The sequence below is a fragment of the Saimiri boliviensis genome, chromosome 10 (assembly GCF_048565385.1).
Source record: "Saimiri boliviensis isolate mSaiBol1 chromosome 10, mSaiBol1.pri, whole genome shotgun sequence".
Lineage (NCBI taxonomy): Eukaryota > Metazoa > Chordata > Mammalia > Primates > Cebidae > Saimiri > Saimiri boliviensis.
Genome location: NC_133458.1, coordinates 7,590,928 through 7,613,092, shown reverse-complemented (window position 1 = coordinate 7,613,092; position 22,165 = coordinate 7,590,928). Strand labels below are relative to the sequence as shown.

Genomic DNA, 22,165 nt, shown 5'->3' with positions numbered 1-22,165 from the left:
CCACCAAGCAAATGAAATCCCTCCTCTCCTTCACAGCTGCTCCCTGGAGAGAGGGAGGGCTGTCGTTCGGGTCTGAAGGAGGCTCCCGAAACCGTCACATAGAACACTGAACTCCGGGCTGCTCTAGGACAGTAGCAGGCAAGGCTGTTTTCTCAGTCATCTCCTGTGTGACACACACATCGAGCTAAGCTACGACTAAGGGTAAACAGTACCTCTCAGCAGCTCCTCCTCCTAGTCCAGCCTCCCGACCACGAAGCATTTCAGTCAAGGTTTAGGGATTTGAGAGTGGAAGGAGAATCTGATCACTGGGGAGGCGCTTCCCTCACAGACCCCCAGGGCCACTCAGCTTCAGTCAGCTGCAACCCAGCCCCGACACCTGCCAGCCACCGGCCAGGGTGTCCATGGGGAGCAGACACCTAAGCATGCCTCCTCCTGTGGCCACGTCTTCCCTGGTTTCTGCAATCCAACCTGGGGCCTTCCCAAAGGCCAAGTGAGAAACTCAGGACAGGGCTTTTCTTCTTTGAAAGCCGCATCAAGTAGCACAAAGGACTGAGGTTTGCAGCTATTTTATTTACAAGTATACATTTAACACAATGAAATCAACACTGACACACTGAAGCCTGGTTAGTAGTAGTGTAACAATATGCATCATGTTGATGGTTACATTATTTTAAACAACAAACTACACTGAAAAATTAATGCCAATAAAATTCTTGGTCATAATATTAAGAAATACAATATATAAATTGAAAATATGATTGCTTAAAATTTGAAAATGGAAGTGAACAAATTCATTTGGACAGAGTCAGAGTTAACATAATCTGAAGGGAGGGGAGCTCCGACCCAAACGATATCTTTCAGGTTAACAGAAGAAAACAGAAGCATAGTTGCTCTTCCAGGATAACGGGCAGTTCGCTTCTTCAGGCAGAAGATATTCCCAGTGTCCTCAGGCTTTGCAGCAGAATCACATCACCGAGCATGAAGACTTGCCTTGCGAAGCTGCTCCATCAATTTTCTCTGCCTCCAAAATTATCCTTCTAAAAACATCAACAGCAGTCTGAAAGAAGAAACCCAATCACAGTGTGAGTGTTAGGCCGAACTCCAAGAGGACTTCACCAGCTGAGGACGACACGCGGCTCGCCCAGCCCTGCTGCTGGTGGAGGTGCAGAGGTTCCAGTGAACCCCAGATCTGCAGGACCTCGACGCCCAGTGAGGAAACTGCCTCCATCCCTGCTGACTCAGACCACAACCAGCCTCCCGTTGTGCTTTTGACCCCGTTTTCTTCAGGCCAGAAGAGTCCTCACTCCTGGGCTTACCATCATCTCCTGTCCCACTCTACCCCACGACCCCCTCCCACGTGTCCTCTGACCTCAGAGTCCCTCTTCACTTCCGGCGCTATCTTCCCTTCTTTCCCACGGGACACGCTCTTCTAGCAGCCCTTGCCTCTCACATCCTTGCCACCATGAGGCCCCTCCGTGCTCTTTCTGAGATGCCACGATGCCAGTCTCCAACGCCTCTACGGCGTAATTCTCCGTCACTGCAATCCACAAACTGCCCTCCCTACCTCCTGGTCTCTCCTCTCCTGACCGTCTTCCTGCCCTCACCTCAGCCCAGGGTCAACCCTGCCATCCTTCACCACAGAGAGGAATCATGGCCACTTGGAACAGAACTCCTCTGACACCGAGGGGGGAGGAAACTGTCAGACGCTGTCATTTAAATGCATCCTGTGGTCAGGAAAAGCTGCTCCTGTTCTCAGAAGCCCCACAGAAAGTGCCCAGTTCTTGCATCACCAAGAATCCCCTGCCCTCATCACTCCAGTACTTTTCAGTATCCCACAAAACCACCACGTAACAACTTCCAGCGTCCCATCACACCGCCTTCCCAGCTCTTTCTATAGCTATCCCGAAGCAACAGTTTTCAGCCCCACAGGGCCCGAGCTGTTGACCTGATCACTACCTCTCCCCGTCCCTTAACCACTTCTAGCTCTTCCCTTCCTCCTCAGGCCAGCTCAGGCTCAGCAGACCACCATGGTGTCACTGCACTTCACCTCCCTTCCCTACCAAGTGTCGCCAGCACAGTGTCTGTGGCCACGCTGTAAACGCTCCCCAGGGAAAACGCACATGGCCGACTGCTGACTTCACACTCATGAGCAGCAACCTGGTACGACACTTGGTGCTGCCTAGCCACCAGACTGCACCCCTGGGTCTGGGCACTCCCCAGAGAAAGGCTCCAGGCCTTGTCCCTTCTCTTCAATGTTCCTCATCCTCACGCTCAGCTGCAAACCTTGTTTTACACACTTCACTGGAAAACGGAAGCCACATTCGTGAAAGAACTCCATATCCTCTGTCCACCAAGCAGATCCACCCACTTGAATGTGGGCTCCCATCCTCAGCTTTCTGTCCTGTTGCTATGAATGAGGTATCTGTTCTCCTAGTTAACTGAAGCCAACCCCAGGTCCCACCCCATGTGTCTAATCTAGGTCACTGGCTTCAGACACCTGATTGACAGGGAGCGGTGAGTAGAGAAAACAAGACTAGATGTGGGTGAGATTTACAATTCAGTCTAGTTCTTATACGACGTAAGGTAGACAGTGATCTTAGAAACATCATTTAACCTCTCTGAAACTTAATTTCTTCACTTCTAAAATGAGGTGGTTCAACTACATGATCTGCAGGATATAGTAGGCACTCAATGGATGATTGATTTCATCCAATTTTTAAAATATAGGTATCTCTTAATTATCTCAATTCTTATTTGAATTCTGTCTATACTCAGAAACGGAGCTGATTTTTAATAAATCCCTTGCTATCTGGAACTTGGGAACCAGTTACACAGATTTGTTTATTCCTTCATCCACACATAGGAGGACATAACCACAGGGATTCACTGTCCCTCCGCATCCCAGCGCCGAACGTACTCACTCTCCCTCAGTGTCCCAGCGCGGGACGGCCTCACTCTCCCTCCATATCCCAACAAAGGACGGACTCACTATCTCTCCATATGTGAACACGGGAGAATTCACTATCCCTGCATATCTGAACACGGAATGAAACAGATTTGACTATTATGGGATACCTGGGCTGACCGAGAACCTACTAGATACAAGAACACTGCTGAACATTATGAAGAATATTTATGTAAATGATACTGACTCAGATCTCAGAACAAACTAAGGGGGCTAAAACAAACGGTTCCTTTCAGCTGCCTGACTCCAGAAGGGGTCAACAAGAAGTGAAATCTAGGTGGGGCCTTGAGGCCTACAAACGTCCATGGTGATGGGGAAAGGGACAGGGCAGAGAAGGAAGAGTGGGTGCCACGGCTGCTGGCTCCCGGCCTTCCCAAGGAAGAGGCACCCAACCCTCACTACACTAGTTTCCTCAGAGAAATGAAAACCTATTCATCTTACCTGAGGATCAAGTACGATCACATGTTGAAAACACACTCCAAATATAAAACCCCACATGAAGATAAGTAGACAGTTAGAGAAAGGATCTTTTAAACTGGAGAGGAGCATTAGGAAACCAGAGATGTTTTGACAGTGGGGTGCAGGGGACAGTAGATGGAATGTTTAAGGAAAGATGTGGTGAGAGAAGAAACTACAAAGAACAAATCACTGGCTGCACTCAGGGCTGGGTGAAGGGGTCTACAGAGAAGGGGCAGCTCACTGGCAGTGTCTGAGCAGAGGATGGCACCATCAGATGTGTGTCTTTAGAAAGTGAAGTGCAGCAAAGAGAAATCTATAGGTGAAAAATACATTGGGGGTGGGAGACAAGCTTGGTGCATGGGTCTAAATTAAAGCAATGGAAGAAAAAGGTTCACAGAAGATTGTGAAGCAGCATCCACATCCTTCCTAGAACATGCCTTTGAAAGTCCATTTGCAGGTGAAACTGGTACTAAATGCTTGTAAGACGGTTCTTAATCATTTCTATGTTAAAAATGAAAAATGAACACATACATCTGACCCACTTTCATCTAACAGGAAAAAAAGGTAGGGAGTGGGTATAGTTACAAAATTAGTGCCAAAGTGATAGAATTCTTTCTTTCTTCTTCCCTGTATGGACTTATTTCTGTACCAGCTATTAATACAAAACATAAATATGTTTACAAAAGGTAGAATTTCCTTTGTTAATAGTTTCTGTTTATCCTACAACTATCCTAGGTCTCACTGTAAGTAAAATACTGACCAAAGCTGTAAAAACCTAAGTAGTATCTTCCTAAAGCAACACAAAGCTTGGTATTAGAAATGATGGAAGGCCAAATGTTGTTACACAGGAGAGATCAAGACAGAGGTCAAACGCCAACTGGGAGGAACACATCCCTGAGACTGATGAGAACACAACACAAAATGAGGTTTACAGAATCCATTACCTGATTTTCTTTAGCAGAAGATTCCAAAAAAGCTGCATTCCAAGATTCTGCCAAAGCTTTCCCTTCTTCATAGCTGATCACCCTAGAGGAAAAGTAAAATTCTAGTTCAAGTACTTTGCTCTTCATTATGTAAAACATCTATAATTGATTTATGAAACAGGCTCCATTTTGGTCAATTTCTTTCTCAGGAAGCAGAACCATGCCCTGGCCCAACATTAGCATCAAGAATGTAACACAGGAGTGTTTTAATTACGCCTGAGCTGGGGAACAGAACAGACATTGCCTTACGGGATTATCCATGCTCCAGCAAACCTTCCACCTCAGAGAACATGATCCTATTTTCCAGTACTCCCATATCTGTAACAATGACTATTTTATAGCTACATTTTAAGCACAAAAGGCTAGGGGAAATTGTGAAAGGGCTTGAAGCTCAATTCTCTTGTGTGCAGGCTTTAAGAGTCTCTTCGTCTCTGACATGAAGCTACCTGGGCATGGGACATCCACCTCCTCTGCTCCCCACTATAATCCCAAAACACTCAAAACCCACCTGCTGCATAAATGAGAACTACGTCTTTTTCGAGTTTGCTCTATGCGAAGTGGTAGATAACGTAAAGAGAGTTTCCTATCACGTTTGCTCTTTCTTTTCTAGAGGAATGAAAGATTTCTATTGCACTTTTGCTTCTGCTGCACACGACCAAAACATCTCTGAACAGACAGAAATCCTACAGCTAAAAATACTCTTGACATCAGAACAATAATTAAAATGACACATCAGTGACTAAATCACCTTAGACTTGGCTTCACTAATGATTTAAAAGCTACATACCTTTCCATATGCAGGTCTTTCTTATTCCCAACCAACATAATAGGTATTCTATTTATGAGGGAAAAAAGCCAAAATAAACGAGTTTTAAGTGCCAGATTTTATTGCTGAGAAGATACTATTATGTAAGAAGTTTCTCTAACAAACAGATAAAACAGTACTACTTACTGTACTTTCCCCACCATATCCAACAATTTGCCATGGATAACTTTAATCACTTCAAAACTATAGATTAAAAAAAAAAAGCATAAATTAGACATCCATTGGAATGTCGAAGTCTTTAATGTATGTTATGTTGACTACTGGAAAAATGTCAAATGTTACAGACTCACCATTTTAACATAAACTTAACACGAAGAACTCTTGTTTTTTCCTAGCAATCTGTTCACGTGTGCACACATCTGACACTCAGTAACCCTGACTGAGGATGTGCAAAGTGAAATAGGTAAGGCATCCAAATGGGAAAGGCCATCACTGGGCTGACAAACCACATAAATGCAAACTTTAATCACCCAACTCATTCAGCAAAAAACCAACTGTTTACATTACAACATGTACAGCTTTTCCTAGAGTGCCCTAGTACACTCAGCCTGTTCCTGTTTTCTTTCCTAGGTATATACATTCTCTGGGTGATGCCAATCTCTCTTGGATTTCAATCACATCAACGTGCTGATGACTCTAGGTTGGAGGTGGCTCTCACCGGGAAGGGCATCTGACATGTCACAGTGATCACTTAACTCTGCCACAGTAGGATCATTTATACCACTGACTGCTGGCAAATGACCGCGAACCATTTCCCACCCTTCCCCAAAAAACCCATGCAAACTTTTGCCAGCACATCACTGCCTCTACTTTCAAAGCCGACCTAGAATCTGATGGCCCCTCACTCCCCTCCTCCGCTGCCACCCAGGTATGAAACTCCTGGCCCAAGTCCACCTACATCCTCCATCTTTCCTGGCCACCCCGGCTCAGCACAGCAACCAGAGGACTCCGCTGCAGCAGATGGACGGTGCCTTGTTCAATGTCCTCTGATAAGTGGCCAACTCTATTTGGCCCCAGTGACTCCCAAACCCTGACCTCTGTCTCCATTCCCTTCTGTCCCCTCTTCCATTCTGTCCGAGCTGCACTGGCCTCCTGCCATTCCTCTAACACTGCCAGAGCCTCTGAAGTCACCCTCCGTGAGCCTGGTATGTTCCTTCCCTAGGGATCCCTTGCCCCAAGTCTTTCCTCAAATGTCACTTTTTTTTTTTTTTTTTTTTTTTTTTTTTTTTTTGAGCTGCAGTGCAGTGGCACAATCTCAGCTCACTGCAACCTCTGTCTCCCGGGTTCAAGAATTCTCCTGCCTCAGCCTCCCAAGTAGCTGGGATTACAGGCACGAGCCACTGCTCCCAGCCTCAAATGTCACTTCTTAGACCTTTCTGTTTACAGATTCCCTTCCTATTTCTTATCCCTTCCCCACTTTATTTTTCTTGGCAGCATGGTCACACATATCCTGTCTCACATGTGTATCATTTTACTGTGTGTCTCCCACACCGGAAAGAACCAGTTCCACAAGGGCAGGGATTTCTCTGCTTTGTTCATGGTTGCATCACAAGCTTCGGAACAAGTTAGCTTGTTGAATGAATTACACACGGTGCTATTTTAATTGATGTATGCCGTCACTCTGATAAAAACAAAAATGAAATGTAACCCCCCTACAAGCTTACTGTGGGTCAACAACGGGATACACGTGTTCTGAGGATCTGTGGTTGCAATATAGAACCATGGTTCCCTCAGCATGCTGTACTTGCCTACATTTAAAAGTGTTGCCACTTGGGCAAAAACATAGCTGAAAGAACTGGAACTGTGTGGCAGGCAGCCTGGAGCTGGCGATACCCACACTGCAGCCACGAGACTCTGAAGCAGAGGACACAGCTAGGCCACGCCCAGATTCCTGACCCACAAAACTGTGAGATCGTAAATGTGTACTGTTCTAAGTGGCTAAAGTTTTTGAGATCATTGATTTTCTGAATCAAACTGGTTGATTCAGAAAGTCGTACTGACTTACTTCTTGGATATTCGTAAGTATTTGTGTATTCCACACATAGGTTGCTAAAAAACAAAACGCCACTCTTCTCATACTCCCTCATGTCTGAAATTTGAGAAGGCTCATTATTACTACGAGCCACTATGAAAAAAAGGCATTATTTAAAACAGCCCTATTTGTTCCCAAACCTGCTTATGCCACTTAAATTCATCATAGTCATAATTTATGTTACAAACTTTTGAAATATGAGCGTAGACAGTTTGTGTTTCTCTGAAAACTGAAAGTTGAATACTGTGGATTGCTCTACTAAAAACGCTGCACCTTAATAAGGTGTGCCAAACCAACCGAAAAAGACTGGTGGGAAAAATCACACCAATCTGTAAATACCTGAGGTGTAGACTGTCTCCCAAGTAGCTCACTCAGAAGAAACTGAACCGGAAGTCACAATGGACAAATCGCGGCTATCGTCGTACTGAACGGCAGTGGGTGAGCTCGTATTCAAAGATGGGTATTTGAAGATTCCATAAGACCAGTGACTGAACGTAGATATATGCATTACAAAACACTGGAGATTCACATCATCTTTTTGATTTTTTTTTTTTCCCCTTAACCAATGTTTTTTTTTTGAGACATAGTCTTGCTCTGTTGCTCAGGCTGGAGTGCAATGGCATGATCTCTGTTCACTGCAATCTCTACCTCCTGGGTTAGAGATTCTCCTGCCTCAGCCTCCCGAGTAGCCGGGAATATAGGTGCCTGCCACCGTGTTCAGGCAATTTTTGTATTTTTAGCAGAGACAGGGGTTTCACCACATTGGCCAGGCTGGTCTCAAACTCCTGACCTCAAATGATCCACCCACCTTGTCCTCCCAAAGTGCTGGGATTACAGGTGTGAGCCACCGCGCCTGGCCCTTAACCAATGTTTTAAAGTAACTTATCTGGCTGCCTCAGACAAGAAAGGTCTTCTCCTATGTCAATATACTCAATTTATGGGTGACAAAGGCACTGAGAAGTAACTTGTCCAAAGTTGTTAGTGGGGATAAATGAAAACCCAAATCACCCATCTCTCAAAAGCAGGTTTCTTTTTTCCATTTCTAGAAATTATGAAATAGAATGTATTTTTGCTTTGTTTACTCAGAAAGAACAGTTCTGCAGGGGTTTTACAATATAAAGGAATAATCTGAGACTTCTGTTTTATTTCACAAATAATGAAAATGGTTATTTAAATAGAGGCTAAATTCAATAAAAAGGATCAGACAATTCTGATCAACAAACTGGTTGATTCAGAAAGTTTTACTGACATATTTCTTGTATATTCATAAATATCTGTGTATTCAGCATATAGGTTCCAAAAAAACAAAATAAAACACCACTTTTCTCATACTCCCTCATATTTGAGATTTGAGAATGCTCATTAAACTATGAGCTACTAAGGTAAAAGGCATATAACAAAATATATCCATTTTAGTAAAGAGAAACCTGGTCAAAACTTGTAACAGGGCCACTGAGAAGACACAGTACCAAGCTTTTTGTCCTCGGCTTTGCACTAGGCCAATGTTTTCTTAAATACATAAGGTTCCTCAGTGAGCACGGTTTCATATTTTTAATCCAGCTCAATGTAGCTTTCAATTTCCCCAGTGACACATGCTGATTTTCAACTTGAATCTATGTCATCTAATTTGTACCCCCAAAAAAAGAGATTAAAAAAAAATAGTGGATGCACTAAGAAAATTTTCTACCTACTATTTTAAGTAGCCTCAAAGTAACAATTTGTAAAGTAACACCAACACAATTTTTCTAAAAATCACCTAGAATAAAATTCTATTACCAACAACAAAACAATCTGTGAATCATGTTTTTCAAGTAAACTAGTAAAACAATGGGAATTCATAAACAAACATGAAGTTCCAACATTAATCATGAGATTATTGGTACATTAAATTTGTTCTGGTCAAGGCCTTACACATGGCAGGCACTGAAATGAAAAATCTTAGAATTTACTGAGCACAGGAGAGCTTAACATGAGTTATATATGCAATAACTACATTTTAAAAATATACAATTGAAATTAAGAAAATCTATGTAGAAAGAGCCAGTAATTTTACTACTTAAAGTGCTTTTGTAAGTCAGTAAGAAAATGATCATGTTTCCAAATAGTCAGTACACAGTGGTCTTAAGCATAAAATCCAATCTAAGCATTGCTTTTAGTGACAAGAGTATAAATACATTAAACAGGAAAAGAGGTATCCATCTATTGTTGAACATGTAATATTATAAAGCCATTTACTATTTCAAACACTAGGTAATATGGAAAAATATATATTACAATGTAAGTAAAAATGTGTAACCAAGGGAAGACTGTATTTTTAATTTTAGTTAATTTAAACAGCCACCTGCGGCACAGATAGCAAACATTTCCATCACCACAGTAAGTTCTACTGGACAGTGTCAGCCTTGACTGTGGAACTGGAGATACGGCTATGAATCCCAGCACTGTCACTATGTAGTCCTGGGCAAGTTGCTTTAGTTCTGTCACTCAGTTTCTATGTAAAGTGGGATATAAAACATCTCTGATGAAGGACTGTCTAAGGTAATGATGAAATAAGTAATGTATCACATGCAGGCAAAGAGCACAGCAAACTCGCTAACATGACACACACACTCAGGGGCTAGGCAGCTACTAAATTCCCTCCACTGGCTCTAATACTTTCATGAAGTCTTCACACATAAGCTGTCGCCAATGCCCAGAGCTCTGCTGCTGTACACAGCCAGCTGTTCTGTTAACAGACACAGACCACTGCTCCTCCTGATAACACATGCCAATCCCTGAAAACAGAGATGGCATATGAAATATATAGCTAGAGGAACCAACATCCATTTTTACTAATAAAAACAGTGGCTCTGTTTTTATGTAGTAAAGTGAGACCCTATTACCAAAAGGTCTTATTTCATAAATTCAAAGGGTAAGATACTGAACAAACGCAAACCCCCATGTTTTATTAGAAAATCTATTTCCCCTTAATATGGCAAAACCACACACAAAATAAAATCGATGTAGGCATTTCCCATTTCAATGAGCAGAAAAGCTGAGATCATGCTGAACCACTATTTATCTAGACAGCTCGAGGTAAGAAAGAGCCTTTTATCCTATCGGTGTAACTAACAGAACATCCAGTGAGCTGTGTTTCCCCCTAACAACGTAGTTGCTCCACAAGAAAATCACCAAAAAGCATGTAGCCTAATAATTCTAATTGACACTATTAATAATTCCAGCACAGTGCTTTAAAAAGATCAGTGCTATCTATGAGTAGCAAATAAACTCAAGCAGGCAGCAGGAGCCTTACCTTTTGATTGATGTAACAGAATACACAAGAATATAGCCATTAATATCTATGGAGTATGTCTGAGGAAAGATAGAATATTCATCCTGTGGAAAAAAAATCACAATTGAGTAGTCTTCATAAAGCATCACAAACAACCTTACCCGAAGTTTTTCATGTACTACCTTAAGAAATCAAAGTAGACACAGAGTGGATTACAATAGTATGCCAGAAACAGCATACACACTGAGGCTTTAAGAATGGCTTGGAGGTGATAATGTGCTTCAAGCCAGTATTTAAAAATGACTAGCTGTTCCAGAACTTTAGGGGAAAAGCCGATGACCTCTGTAACTCCTGGGAGAAGAGGATGGACGGAACACAAAAATGCCTGGCTCTGTGATCTCAAAACAAGGGATGACTGTAAGTCCAGAATCTTCTAGACCTCAGGACATTCATAAATCCTACTGGTTTATTCCATAAACTTGTACTTTTATATTTGAAACTGTCGTATTATTTGACCTGTTCTCTGCATGTCAGTCACAATCACCTGAGCGTCAATCTACAGGTTGTTAGAAGGGTGCCATCAGCATCTGGAGGTGGGGGTAGGGACGGAGGGGGAGAAAGAAAAGAGGATCAAAACACTGGGTTCAACTGAGATATTCAGACTTTTGGGAACCCAGAGAGCTATTTACTGAGCAAGTCGAGGAATTACAAAGATACCTATTACGCAACAGCATAGTAGTCTCTAGTTTTATAAAGCAGCATTATGAAACTTCGCTTCAGATACGCATTAAAGCATACAGAAAGTTCTATGTGAGTGCAGTTTTCGACAGCACATGCCACTGTCTGGTACAAACATTTCATTCTCAGTTAAAACTAAATTGTCAACATAATATGTGTCCCAACCACTACTACGGTAAAATCACATCATGCTACCAGTAGATTAAGCAGCAGTCTACCATTTTTTAAACTTACAGTATGGTTATAACTACTGTTTATGACAGCCCAGAATTACTGCCCTAAGGTAAAGGGCAGTCTTCTTTAAAGAAAAAAAAATAAGTTTTACTATAAATTTTTTGATATAATAAATAAGATTAAAAACAAAATATCAAATGATTTTAATCACTAGCTCAGCTACAGTAGGTTCAAAGTTAAAATTTTGTTTTCCCTAAAGGGAAAATGTGGAAACACAGAAAATAGTAGTTATATCTAAGAAACAATGAAAAAAACTCACCAGTTAGAAGGTATAATGGAGGAAAAAGCCCCACCTGATACAATTCTGACTTTTTTTTTTTGAAACAGAGTCTCGCTCTTGTCACCCAGGCTGGAGTGCAATGGCACCATCTCGGCTCACTGCAACCTCCACCTTCTCAGGTTCAAGTGAGTTTCTTGCCTCAGCCTCCAGAGTAGCTGGGACTACAGGCTACACCACTATGCCTGGCTCATTTTTGTATTTTTAGTAGAGATGGATTTCATCATGTTGGCCAGGCTGGTCTTAAACCCCTGACCTCAGGTGATCTGCTTGCCTTGGCCTCCAAAAGTGCTGGGATTACAGTTGTGAGCCACCGTGCCCAGCCTTTTTTTTTTTTTTTCTTTTGAGACAGGAGTCTCACTCTGCCACCTAGGCTAGAGTGTAGTGGCAGTATCTTGGCTCACTGCAACCTCCACTTGCCAGGTTCAAGTGATTCTTCTGCCTCTGCCTCCGCCTCCCGAGTAGCTGGGATTACTGGTGAGCACCACTAGGCCCAGCTAACTCAGCTACTTTTTGTATTTTTAGTAGAGATGGGGTTTCACCATTTTGGCCAAGCTGGTCTCAAACTCCTGACTTCAGGTGATCCACCTGCCTCGGCCTCGCAAAGTGCTGGGATTACAGGTGTGAGCCACCATGCCTAAAGTCTACTTTCTGAGAAAGAATAACAGCAATATAACAGCAATTGGGAGGGTAGGTGAGTAGAAACCATAAAGCTATCATAAAATAATACTGTACTGGCTCACAAGTAAAACAGACTGGAAAATCGAGACAGACCTGATAGATATGAGAATGGGGTACATAATAATATTGGCATTTCAATCAGTCAGGATCAAAAGTTACCCTCAAGTGACACAGGGGGACAGGCCGAGCCACCTAGGGTGAATGGCTAAGCCGGACCTCCAATGCACACCCTGGCAAAAATGTATTCCAGAGGAATCAAAGATTTAAAATGAAAACTATGTGTATAACAGATGGGAAAGCTTAAAAAATATTATCAGTTTAAAAAAGATTAATAAATCCTAGTATGTGAAAATGAAAAAGTTCTTCATGGTTGCAAACCTCTCAAACAAAAGCCATAAATGGAGGACAAACTGAAAACAAAACTGTGCATCTCGGATCCTATACAAAATACTAGTTTTCTGCACATATCAAGGGGAATCTCACATCAACACACAAAGACCAACCACCCAATAGAAAAAAAACGGCAAAGTACACAGACAGGATGGGGAAAAAATACAAATGTCTTCCAACACAGGAAAAATCAAAGTCCCACCTAAGAAGAAACATGCATAATTAAAAGTACACAGGGAAGCTATTTTTTTTTTTTTTTTGAGACGGAGTTTCACTCGTTACAATGGCGCGATCTCGGCTCACCGCAACCTCCGCCTCCTGGGTTCAAGCAATTCTCCTGCCTCAGCCTCCCGAGTAGCTGGGATTACAGGCACGCGCCACCATGCCCAGCTAATTTTTGTATTTTTTTAGTAGAGACGGGATTTCACCATGTTGACCAGGATGGTCTTGATCTCTTGACCTCATGATCCACCGCCTCAGCCTCCCAAAGCGCTGGGATTACAGACGTGAGCCACCGCGCCCGGCCCTAGGGAAGCTATTTTTTACCTATCAGACTGGCAGTCACCAAAAGATTTGGTAACACACAGTGCTGGCGAGGGTGTAGGGAAATAGACACTCTCATTCAATGCTGCCAAAAACATGAACTCTAACCCTATGATAGCCCACATCCAGGAAGTGTTCTTATGTGCCTGTTACCCTATGTCTAAAACAACATCTGGGTTGTTCATTAAGGCAAGACTGGCAACAATCTAACTGCTAATCAGCAGTTAACTTATGATATATATTCCAACAACTGGGTATTATGCAGCCTTGGGGGAAAAGGAGGCCACAGGTATTGATATGGAATAATCTCCAAGATCAGATGTATTACTTTTTGTGTAAAAGGAAAAAAAACCCCAAGCTTAAAACTATATTTGCATAGTCATGTATAAAGTATCCTAGAGGCATATACTAGAAACTGGTAAATGGGTTGCTGGCGGGAGTGGGGCGTTAGATAGCTAGGGTAGGAAAGTGACATTTTACTATTTACGTTTTTGTGTTATTTATGTTTGTACCATGTGCATTACACCTATTTTTTAAAAAAATAAATTTAATTTTCAAAAAAGCAAATTTGGTTACATTATATAATGAACTGTCATTGAATCAATTTTTAAAATTATTTTTATTAGTTTTTGAGACGGAGTTTCGCTCTTGTTGCCCAGGCTGGAGTACAATGGTGCAATCCTGGGTCACTGCAACCTTCACCCCCTGGGTTCAAGCAATTCTCCTGCCTCAGCCTCCCAAATAGCTGGGATTACAGGTGTGTGCCACCACATCTGGCTAACTTTGTATTTTTAGTAGAGACGGGGTTTCACCATGTTGGTCAGGCTGGTTTTGAACTCCTGACCTAAAGTGATCCATTGGCCTCGGCTTCCCAAAGTGTTGGGATTACAGGCAAGAATCTATTTTAATTATTAACCCATTTATGCCAGAGGTTGCAATTTGTGTGTGTGTGTGTGTGTGTGTGTGTGTGAAAAATCAGACCTTGGCGATGACCTTGAGTAGGAGGATATAAATAACTCCCACAAGCTTAGTATTCCAATAATGGAACACTAGGTATAAATGGGTTAATACAGTCGCTACTTTTTTTTTTTTTGATACCTCACATTCTTACCCCAAAATTCATTTAGTGTACATGTTCTCACCCTAAAATTGGGCAAAACCAAAATAATTCATCCAATCTAAAAATAATCTGTATTTAACTATGTTCATCATCATTCCTAGGTGGGCAATTAAACCACAGTGGTATGGAAGTACTGGCGTAAACTACTAAGTAGGAAATAGCACTTGCTAACAAATACTGCTACGCAGCAATTTACGTGTGCAATTTCAGAAGTGAAATGTGTAAGCTAGACAGATTTACTATAAATTACTTTGAAAAGAATATGCCCCCTAATCATCTTACCCTACTACTACCAGTCTTATTCCCAGAACTACTAGCCCAAGTATGCATCCAACTTATAAAGCAGCTCTTGGAGCAGTAAACATGTGACTTGTTCTCATCCAGTTTTCAATTGAATGAAGGATGAAACCATGGCAGGACATGCCTGTGCTTCACTGTCCTGGGCTGAAAATAAAGAGCACACATTTATTTGACTCTCTCAATTGTAAATAGAACCTTCAAGAACTACTAGTTGCAATGAGAACAAATTATTTAAAATAGCCAAATGTGGAGATATTTTGTCCAAAAATTCTCTAAATACTTTTACCCAGTTGTAATAGAGCCCAAAGGCGAAAACAACAGGGCTGCTAATACGACCACTGCTCTTGTCTTATCTCCTATCACACACTCTCCCTAAACGCTGGAGCTTTTGCTTTCACTGTTTGTATGGCTACATCACTAAAACACTTTACATTATTTGATGTCCAAGTGTACATTTACGATCTAGGGCAAAACAGTACCTCAGAGGAACATTATCTTTCAACTTGGTAATTCAAGCCAATATAAAGAAATGTATTCTTTAGAGAAATCTTTTTAAAGACAGCTCTCCAAGTATTATGAACATGTGCACTTGCACCCATGCAGCCTGTCCACACAGTTCATATGCTGGCATCATACTTGCCTCAGCAGCATTAAAGGTCTACAAAGAAAGGGCACATCCCCTTCAACCCCAGTCTGACAATCGTGCAACAATGCCAGTTATCACTATCGATAAAGCTCTGAGGCACAGAAATACTTTTTTACCTTTTTTTTTTTTTTTTTTAAAGAGATGGGATCTTGCTCTGTTGCCCAGGCTGGACTGCAGTGGTGCTATCATAGCTCACAGCAATCTCAAATTCCTGGGATCAAGTGATCCTTCCACCTCCCAAAGTGTTGGGATTAAGAGCATGAGCCACCACACCTGGCCCTCATTCGCTTTCTTACGGTTATTGGATTAGCAACAAAAGCCAAGATTCAAACCCAGGCAAGTGTGACTCCAGGACCCACACTCCAAAGAGCTGAAATACTGGTTCCCTGAACTGCCTGATATAAAACTGTTTCCACAGTAACACTACATGAAAGTGATTTATCAATTTACATTCTCATCACTTTCCAGGAGCTTAAAGGAGATTCCAAATAAGGATACAAAAACAAACTGAAGCCTTGATAGTGTCAGAGTCCCACAATAAACAGATGTACTTCTTCGCTCAAGACACTCTAAGTTACACCTGTTGTCCCAACATGATTATTATTAGCACCCCCAATCCACAACTCTAAAAGTGTCTTGGTTCAGGCAATAAATTATATATTCAATGTAACTATAAAAGAAAGATACAAACTCCAACAATCCAACACCATTTCCTACTCAAGTGGCTCTTCCCTTCCCTACTAATTTCTCATGAGTAATGCACCTGTGCATGACCCCCCATGGAGACTTCTACCTCCCCTGGCCCCAATCACCCCCAACTCGTATTCTTCTGTTAAGAGGACAGGTATTGGAGCATGAAAGCCTAGGATGCTCTACTCTAATGAAAGCATCAAGAATCTGACTGCTAAAGCACATTACATTCACCAAGAGCAGGAAGTTCGTAGGGCGAGTGAGGGAGGCACATACAGCTCTGTGTACAAGCTCAAAGAGACAAACACATTGATTTCGTTTGAAGCTTCCAAAATGGAAAACTCAGGATTCCTCCAGTGCTAACATCATGCAATACAGCTACCTTCTGGCTTCACGAAGGTGTCACACTTTCCTTCTACATTTACTTCAAAACACAAAGCAGAGGGAATTCATTCCAAACCCAAAGAACATATTATTCTGGATCTACTCCAATTTCTCCAGATTCTAGAAAAAAAGCACCCATTTAACATGACTGACCAGATCACACTACACTCACCCTCCCACCACTCTTATCCTTTGATTATAAGTCGTAAGGGTGGGCTGGGCTTGGTGGCTCACACCTGTCATCCTAGCACTCTGGGAGACCAAGACAGGCAAATCACCTGAGGTCAGGAGTTCAAAACCAACCAGGTCAATATGGTGAAACCCTGTCTCTACTAAAAACACAAAAATTAGCCGGCTGTGGTGGTAGACACCTGTAATTCCAGCCACTGGGAGGCTGAGGCAGAAGAATCATTTGAACCTGGGAGGCATCGGTTGTAGTGGGATCGTGCCATTGCACTCCAGCCTGGGTGACAAAGCAAGACTCTGTCTCCAAAAAAAAAAGCATGTTGCAAGCACAGGAGGAGTTAGGAGCTGAAACCCCAGTTTCTTTACATTCCTCACCATCCAGTGAAGAAGTGTTAAGGAAGTCTAACAGAATGGTTTTACTAAAAGCAGGCCTGGAAGGCATGGTAATGGTGCAGCTGAGCCGTCAAAGGGCTTTTCTTTGTTCCATGTACTCCTTTCTCCCTTGCTTCCAGTCAATTCCCCTGGTGATCCACTCCACATATCCCTGCTACATTAACTGATCTATGAATATCCTTTCTGGGGGGATTATTTGATTTTTGGCCATTACATACTGTCTATCAAATAAATATAAAGCTCCCTACTCTAGTAATCACTCTCAAATCCACCCACCCAGATACTCTAACTATATAAACTAAAGGCAACACTCAAACCAGAACCCGGACTCCAATCAAACTGGTATTTTTATGGCCCAGGTCTTCAAAAGATTAAATCAGCTCATTCCTGCCCTATGTCCCTCTTACGCCTTTCTTCTAGAAAAGATGTACTTCTGCCCTAATGCAGGAGAACACATATGACGAAGACAAAGAAAGCACTATGTGACTCTCTAACATAGAATCAAAGTTCAGAAAATAGAAAATCAGCATCCTGTAATAAGTATCAGCCCTTACAATGTTAACACATTTAAAGCAATTCTAAAGCAGGAAAACAAGTTACTAAAAAAAACTGCCACAAACGTCTTAGAAAAGACAGAGTGGACAGCATATTCACATTAATTATCTAAGTACGCTCCTTGACTTCTGACGGGGTTACATCCTGATAAACTTACTGTAAACCAAAAATATCATGAGTTGAAAACGTATCAAATACTCCAAGAGACGCATCGCAAAGATGAGAAACTGTGAAGTTGAGCCATTGCAAGTCCAACCATTGGGAGTCAGGAACTGTCTGCACACGACATGAGGGGTTTTCTTGGCATAGCTGGTACTTTTAAAAATCAGTTCTAGGGCCAAGACTGTCAGATATGCTGTGTAAGATTCTGAGATACCAGTGGTCACTTACTTGCCCAGCTGTGTCTACAAGTTGAAGATGATATTCTTGTCCATTTACTGTGATCAACTTTGTAAAAGCTACAGGGAAAAAGGGAATTAAATATTAGTTAAAAAAAAAAAAATAACTCTAAACCACTTAAAGTTTGAACAATGATAACCAATCAAGCACAGAGTCCCTAGCAGTCTCACAGAAAGGCCCCGTGAAACAAAAAAGAACAACTCTCTGACTTGTATAGATTCTCCCCTATTTCCATTATTTAGCTAAGAAACACGTTGGCTGGCTAAAATCAAGCTTGGTAAACCTTGATTCTTTTTCAAAGAAACAAAGTAGGTAACAATTCATATCCTATAATAGCAATTGAATGCTCTGCGGCAAATCCTTCCTCTTGTGAAAAAGTGAAATACACTACATAAAGTCTAGAATAAACCAAAACCACAAAAATTTTCCATTAATTTATAGGAAGTCTGGCATTATAGCACAAAGAATACTGGTTGAAGTGCTAAGAACTTTTAGTATATACAAAAAGTAACAGTTTTACTGACGGATAAAACAGCAATGACACAGATGCTCTGTGTTGAAGTCATCGATCCCACTTAAGCTTAAGGAACCAAGCAATTTGTCACAACTTCTTTTCCCTGACAAGGGAGGAAAGAAAATCAGACTTGAATAACTTCCGGAAAAGTCAATTCAGATTTCAAGGGAGACAGACTTCAAGCAAATATAGACAAAAGAGGAAAGAACCACTGACAGTAACAACGTAAAAATAACCAACTGGAACCCTGACAAGGAAGTGTAACAGATTTCTCTTGCACACCCAGACCTAGCCATCTTGACTCACGATGAATCTCCTGACTGGCCGTCCTATATGACTAGAGCCAGGCAGCACAATCTATCCCTCATACAACTGAGAGAGGTCCCACTCCGCCCACAGCAGAAAGGCAAAACCAAAACAAACACATGGAAATGACACAAGAAAACTCTAAGTAATAAGCGGGACTGATCGGAGATCTTATCTGAATTATATGAGTTCCACCGGGAAAGAAAAGATGGCTGAAAGACAAGCAATCATCACAGAGAACCATATTAGCATCACACTTTTCTAATACAAGAAGGGGTGCCAGAGGTCAAGTGAGTAAAGATTACAGACACGCCACAAAATCAATGGCCACGCTGTATTATGCTTGCACCTTCTCTGGAAGTTATCACTTACAAGGAAACAGTTCAATGAGATGGAAACTGAATTGGAATATTTCAAGCTGGGGTGATACTCAATATAACCTATTTCATCAATTCTAAGAAATAATTCAGATTTGTTTTCAACTGTCTCCACGCTGAACTTGGGATGCATCTTTCACTGCTGGAGCTTTCAGTCCTTGTCAGTCCAGGGGCAGTCACTATATAGCTGTGTGAAAACCTCCAGTCAGGTAAGATTGAAGTATGAGAAGTATGTAAGAAACATTGGTGGCCAATAAAACCAGTGACCTTCAATCAGAGCTAATTAACTGTGGTTATCAAATATAATTATAACGACAAGGTTACGGAAAGGAAACATCATTCATTCATTCATTTATTCAAGAACAAATTTCTTGAGTGCCTATTATCACCAACCAACAGCATTGCTGTGGGTGCTCGGAATGCTGCAATCTGACACTCGGTGAGCTTGGATCCAGGGAAGAAAAGAAGAGACACACACAGGTACCCTCCCACCCTGTTGGGTATCTTCCCTGGGAGTGGAACATCCAGGCAGAGGTTAAACAGCAAGTGAAAAAAGCAAAAAAGTCAATGCAGCTAAAGATGAGAGAGAATGGTAGGCAGGTAACTAGGACGGACAGGAGGCAGAGGGCCCTATAGAACTTGGGAGTTTCACTCTGAATGTGATGGGAGATCAAGGAAAGATCATTCTGGCTATGCTGTAAATAACAAAATGGTCACAGGGATACTAGGTAGGAGCCCATGATACAGGGACCAGTGTTGTGACTATACAGACTATCACAATCTACAGAAGGTGACACTGGCCTGGATTAGAGGTGTAGATATTCTGGAAGTATTTCAGAGGCAGAACCAAAAGGACTTTCTGATTGACTGGAAGTGGGATGTGAGAAAATGAAGAGTCAAGATGACTACAAAGCTTTTGGTTTCAGCAACTAGATAAAAAAGTTGCCACTTACAAGTACAGGAAAGACTGGGGGAAGAAAACTAGCGATGGGAGAGGAAGGGAATTGAGAGTTGAGTTTTAGAGATGTTAAATTTGGGATGTCTATTAAATACCCAAGGGGAAATGAGGGCAGTTTAATAAAAAAGCCAAGGATACAGTGGCTCATGCCTGTAATCCCACTTTGTGAGGATTGCTTGAGGCCTGGAGTTTAAGACCACCTTGGGCAACACAGTAAGACCCAATCTCCACAAAAAAAGGAAAAACTGCTCCAGCACGGTGGCTCAAGCTTGTAATCCTAGCTATTTGTGAGGCTGAGGGAAGATGATTTTAAGACCAGGAATTCAAGGTTACAGTGAGCTATGATCATGCCACTGTACTCCTGCCTGAAGGACAGTGCGAAAGACCTTGTCATGTAAAAGAAAATAAGTTATAAAGTAAAATAAAGCCCAGAGCTTGGGGGAAGAGGTTGGGGCTGAGATATACTGGTGATTGAAGAGCAAGTTGAAGAGAGGGGAAGATCACTTGAGGGCAAGTGCAGAGGAAAGGCCAGAGCTGAGACACCCCATGTTGCTGAGTCAGAAAAATGCAGAAGATTCGGCCAAGAAGACTGAGAAAGTACTGGCCAGTGAGGTAAGAGAAAAAAAGGTATGAGATGTAATCGTACATAGTGTATAGAAGAAATAAAACATTAATAAACATTTGCATCTATTTTTGCATGTAAAAAGATGTAACTTGTCCTACACATGGCAGTAAAATGAAAAAGACCTTCCACCTTGCTGTCATAGGAAAACTGCCAGTTTTTGTCACTACAGAAAAAAGGGAAGCATAATAAGAGATAGGATAGACTAGGAAATAATTCTACTCTCTAATTTTAACCTCATGTCCAAGTGGAAAGCTGGCTTTCTTCTGACATCACTTTCTTTGAGCCCTCTTCTCCCTGCCTCTTTCCATCACCAGATAACCCATTTCCAATCCACTGGAATCCATTTCCAAAGCTGTTACTGGTAAATGCTACTAACCAAGGTCATAGAGGTTTCTAAAATTTGGTGTTCACAAAACAAGATTTGTGTTACTAAAGTGTGTCGGGGACTCTTCCTTCATACCTTATTGAGACGTCCACACCCAGGATGCAGTGCCTTGAGAACGCTGCAACACCTAACTGGAATCTCCCAAGTTTCTAGAAGGCACTTTATCATTCACCAGCAGTGCTATCTTGAGACTGCAGAAGTTGGAAATTGCTGCTATGCTTTTTAATTATAAACCACCACTAGCTTAATTTCATCCTATCAATTTAGTTTGTACTGTTAGATTAACACCACAGTAGATAATGAAGGTATATTTGCGTAAGTAATACTTCTGGCTTTATAATTTCCCCAAACTAGAAAATACGTGGTTTTATTAATATTATTCTCCTATACTCCTACTGTCGATGACACGGTCCCAGAATTTTTGCTCTTATCATGATACTTCATTGAAAGGTGTCACCACTGAGTGTTTGCTATAACAGCTTGTTCTAATATTATAAAGTAAAATAACTACTAAATTATTTCCAGATCTACAGAGTAGTTTTTTACAATCATAAACCACCCACTTATTTATGTTGCTAGCAACAAGTACATGATAACATTTTCTAATTTGTTGTCATCACCAAACAATGTTTTTGTACCAAAGAGTGAACGAAAGGGTGGAATAAAGGTTCCTGCCCTGTGTTAGCTTATCAGAAGTGTGGTAAGTAGAATATAATGCCTCAACATGCCTGATGAACTTTTAATAGATACATCTTCTTGTTGATTTCTGCTCTTGCCTACAGACTTTAATAAACAAATACTCTGAATTCATTTTTGAGGTGAAAAAAAAAGTCTTCATTATTAAATTGTAAGATGAGAAAAAATTTAAAATATGACCAAAGATAATGCTGATAGCTTCAAAAAAGTAGGGTCATGCTACTCTGTTTCT

General features: G+C 41.5%; 1 protein-coding gene across 3 annotated transcripts in view; it reads right to left on the bottom strand.

Moving 5' to 3' along the window:
* Window positions 1–550: 550 nt before the first annotated feature.
* Window positions 551–22,165, bottom strand: part of RHEB (Ras homolog, mTORC1 binding) — a 47,730-nt gene continuing 26,115 nt past the window's right edge. For 2 of the 3 annotated variants that reach the window (XM_039472661.2, XM_039472659.2), the window contains exons 3-8: window positions 18,064–18,131; window positions 10,558–10,640; window positions 5,360–5,416; window positions 5,195–5,242; window positions 4,369–4,450; window positions 551–1,057 (exon numbers count right to left, since the gene is read on the bottom strand). In XM_039472661.2, coding sequence (XP_039328595.1) covers window positions 965–1,057; window positions 4,369–4,450; window positions 5,195–5,242; window positions 5,360–5,416; window positions 10,558–10,640; window positions 18,064–18,131 — 431 coding nt within the window. In that variant the 3' untranslated portion in view covers window positions 551–964. The remainder of the gene's footprint in view (window positions 1,058–4,368; window positions 4,451–5,194; window positions 5,243–5,359; window positions 5,417–10,557; window positions 10,641–18,063; window positions 18,132–22,165) is intronic. The other variant, XM_039472660.2, reaches the window with a different exon arrangement.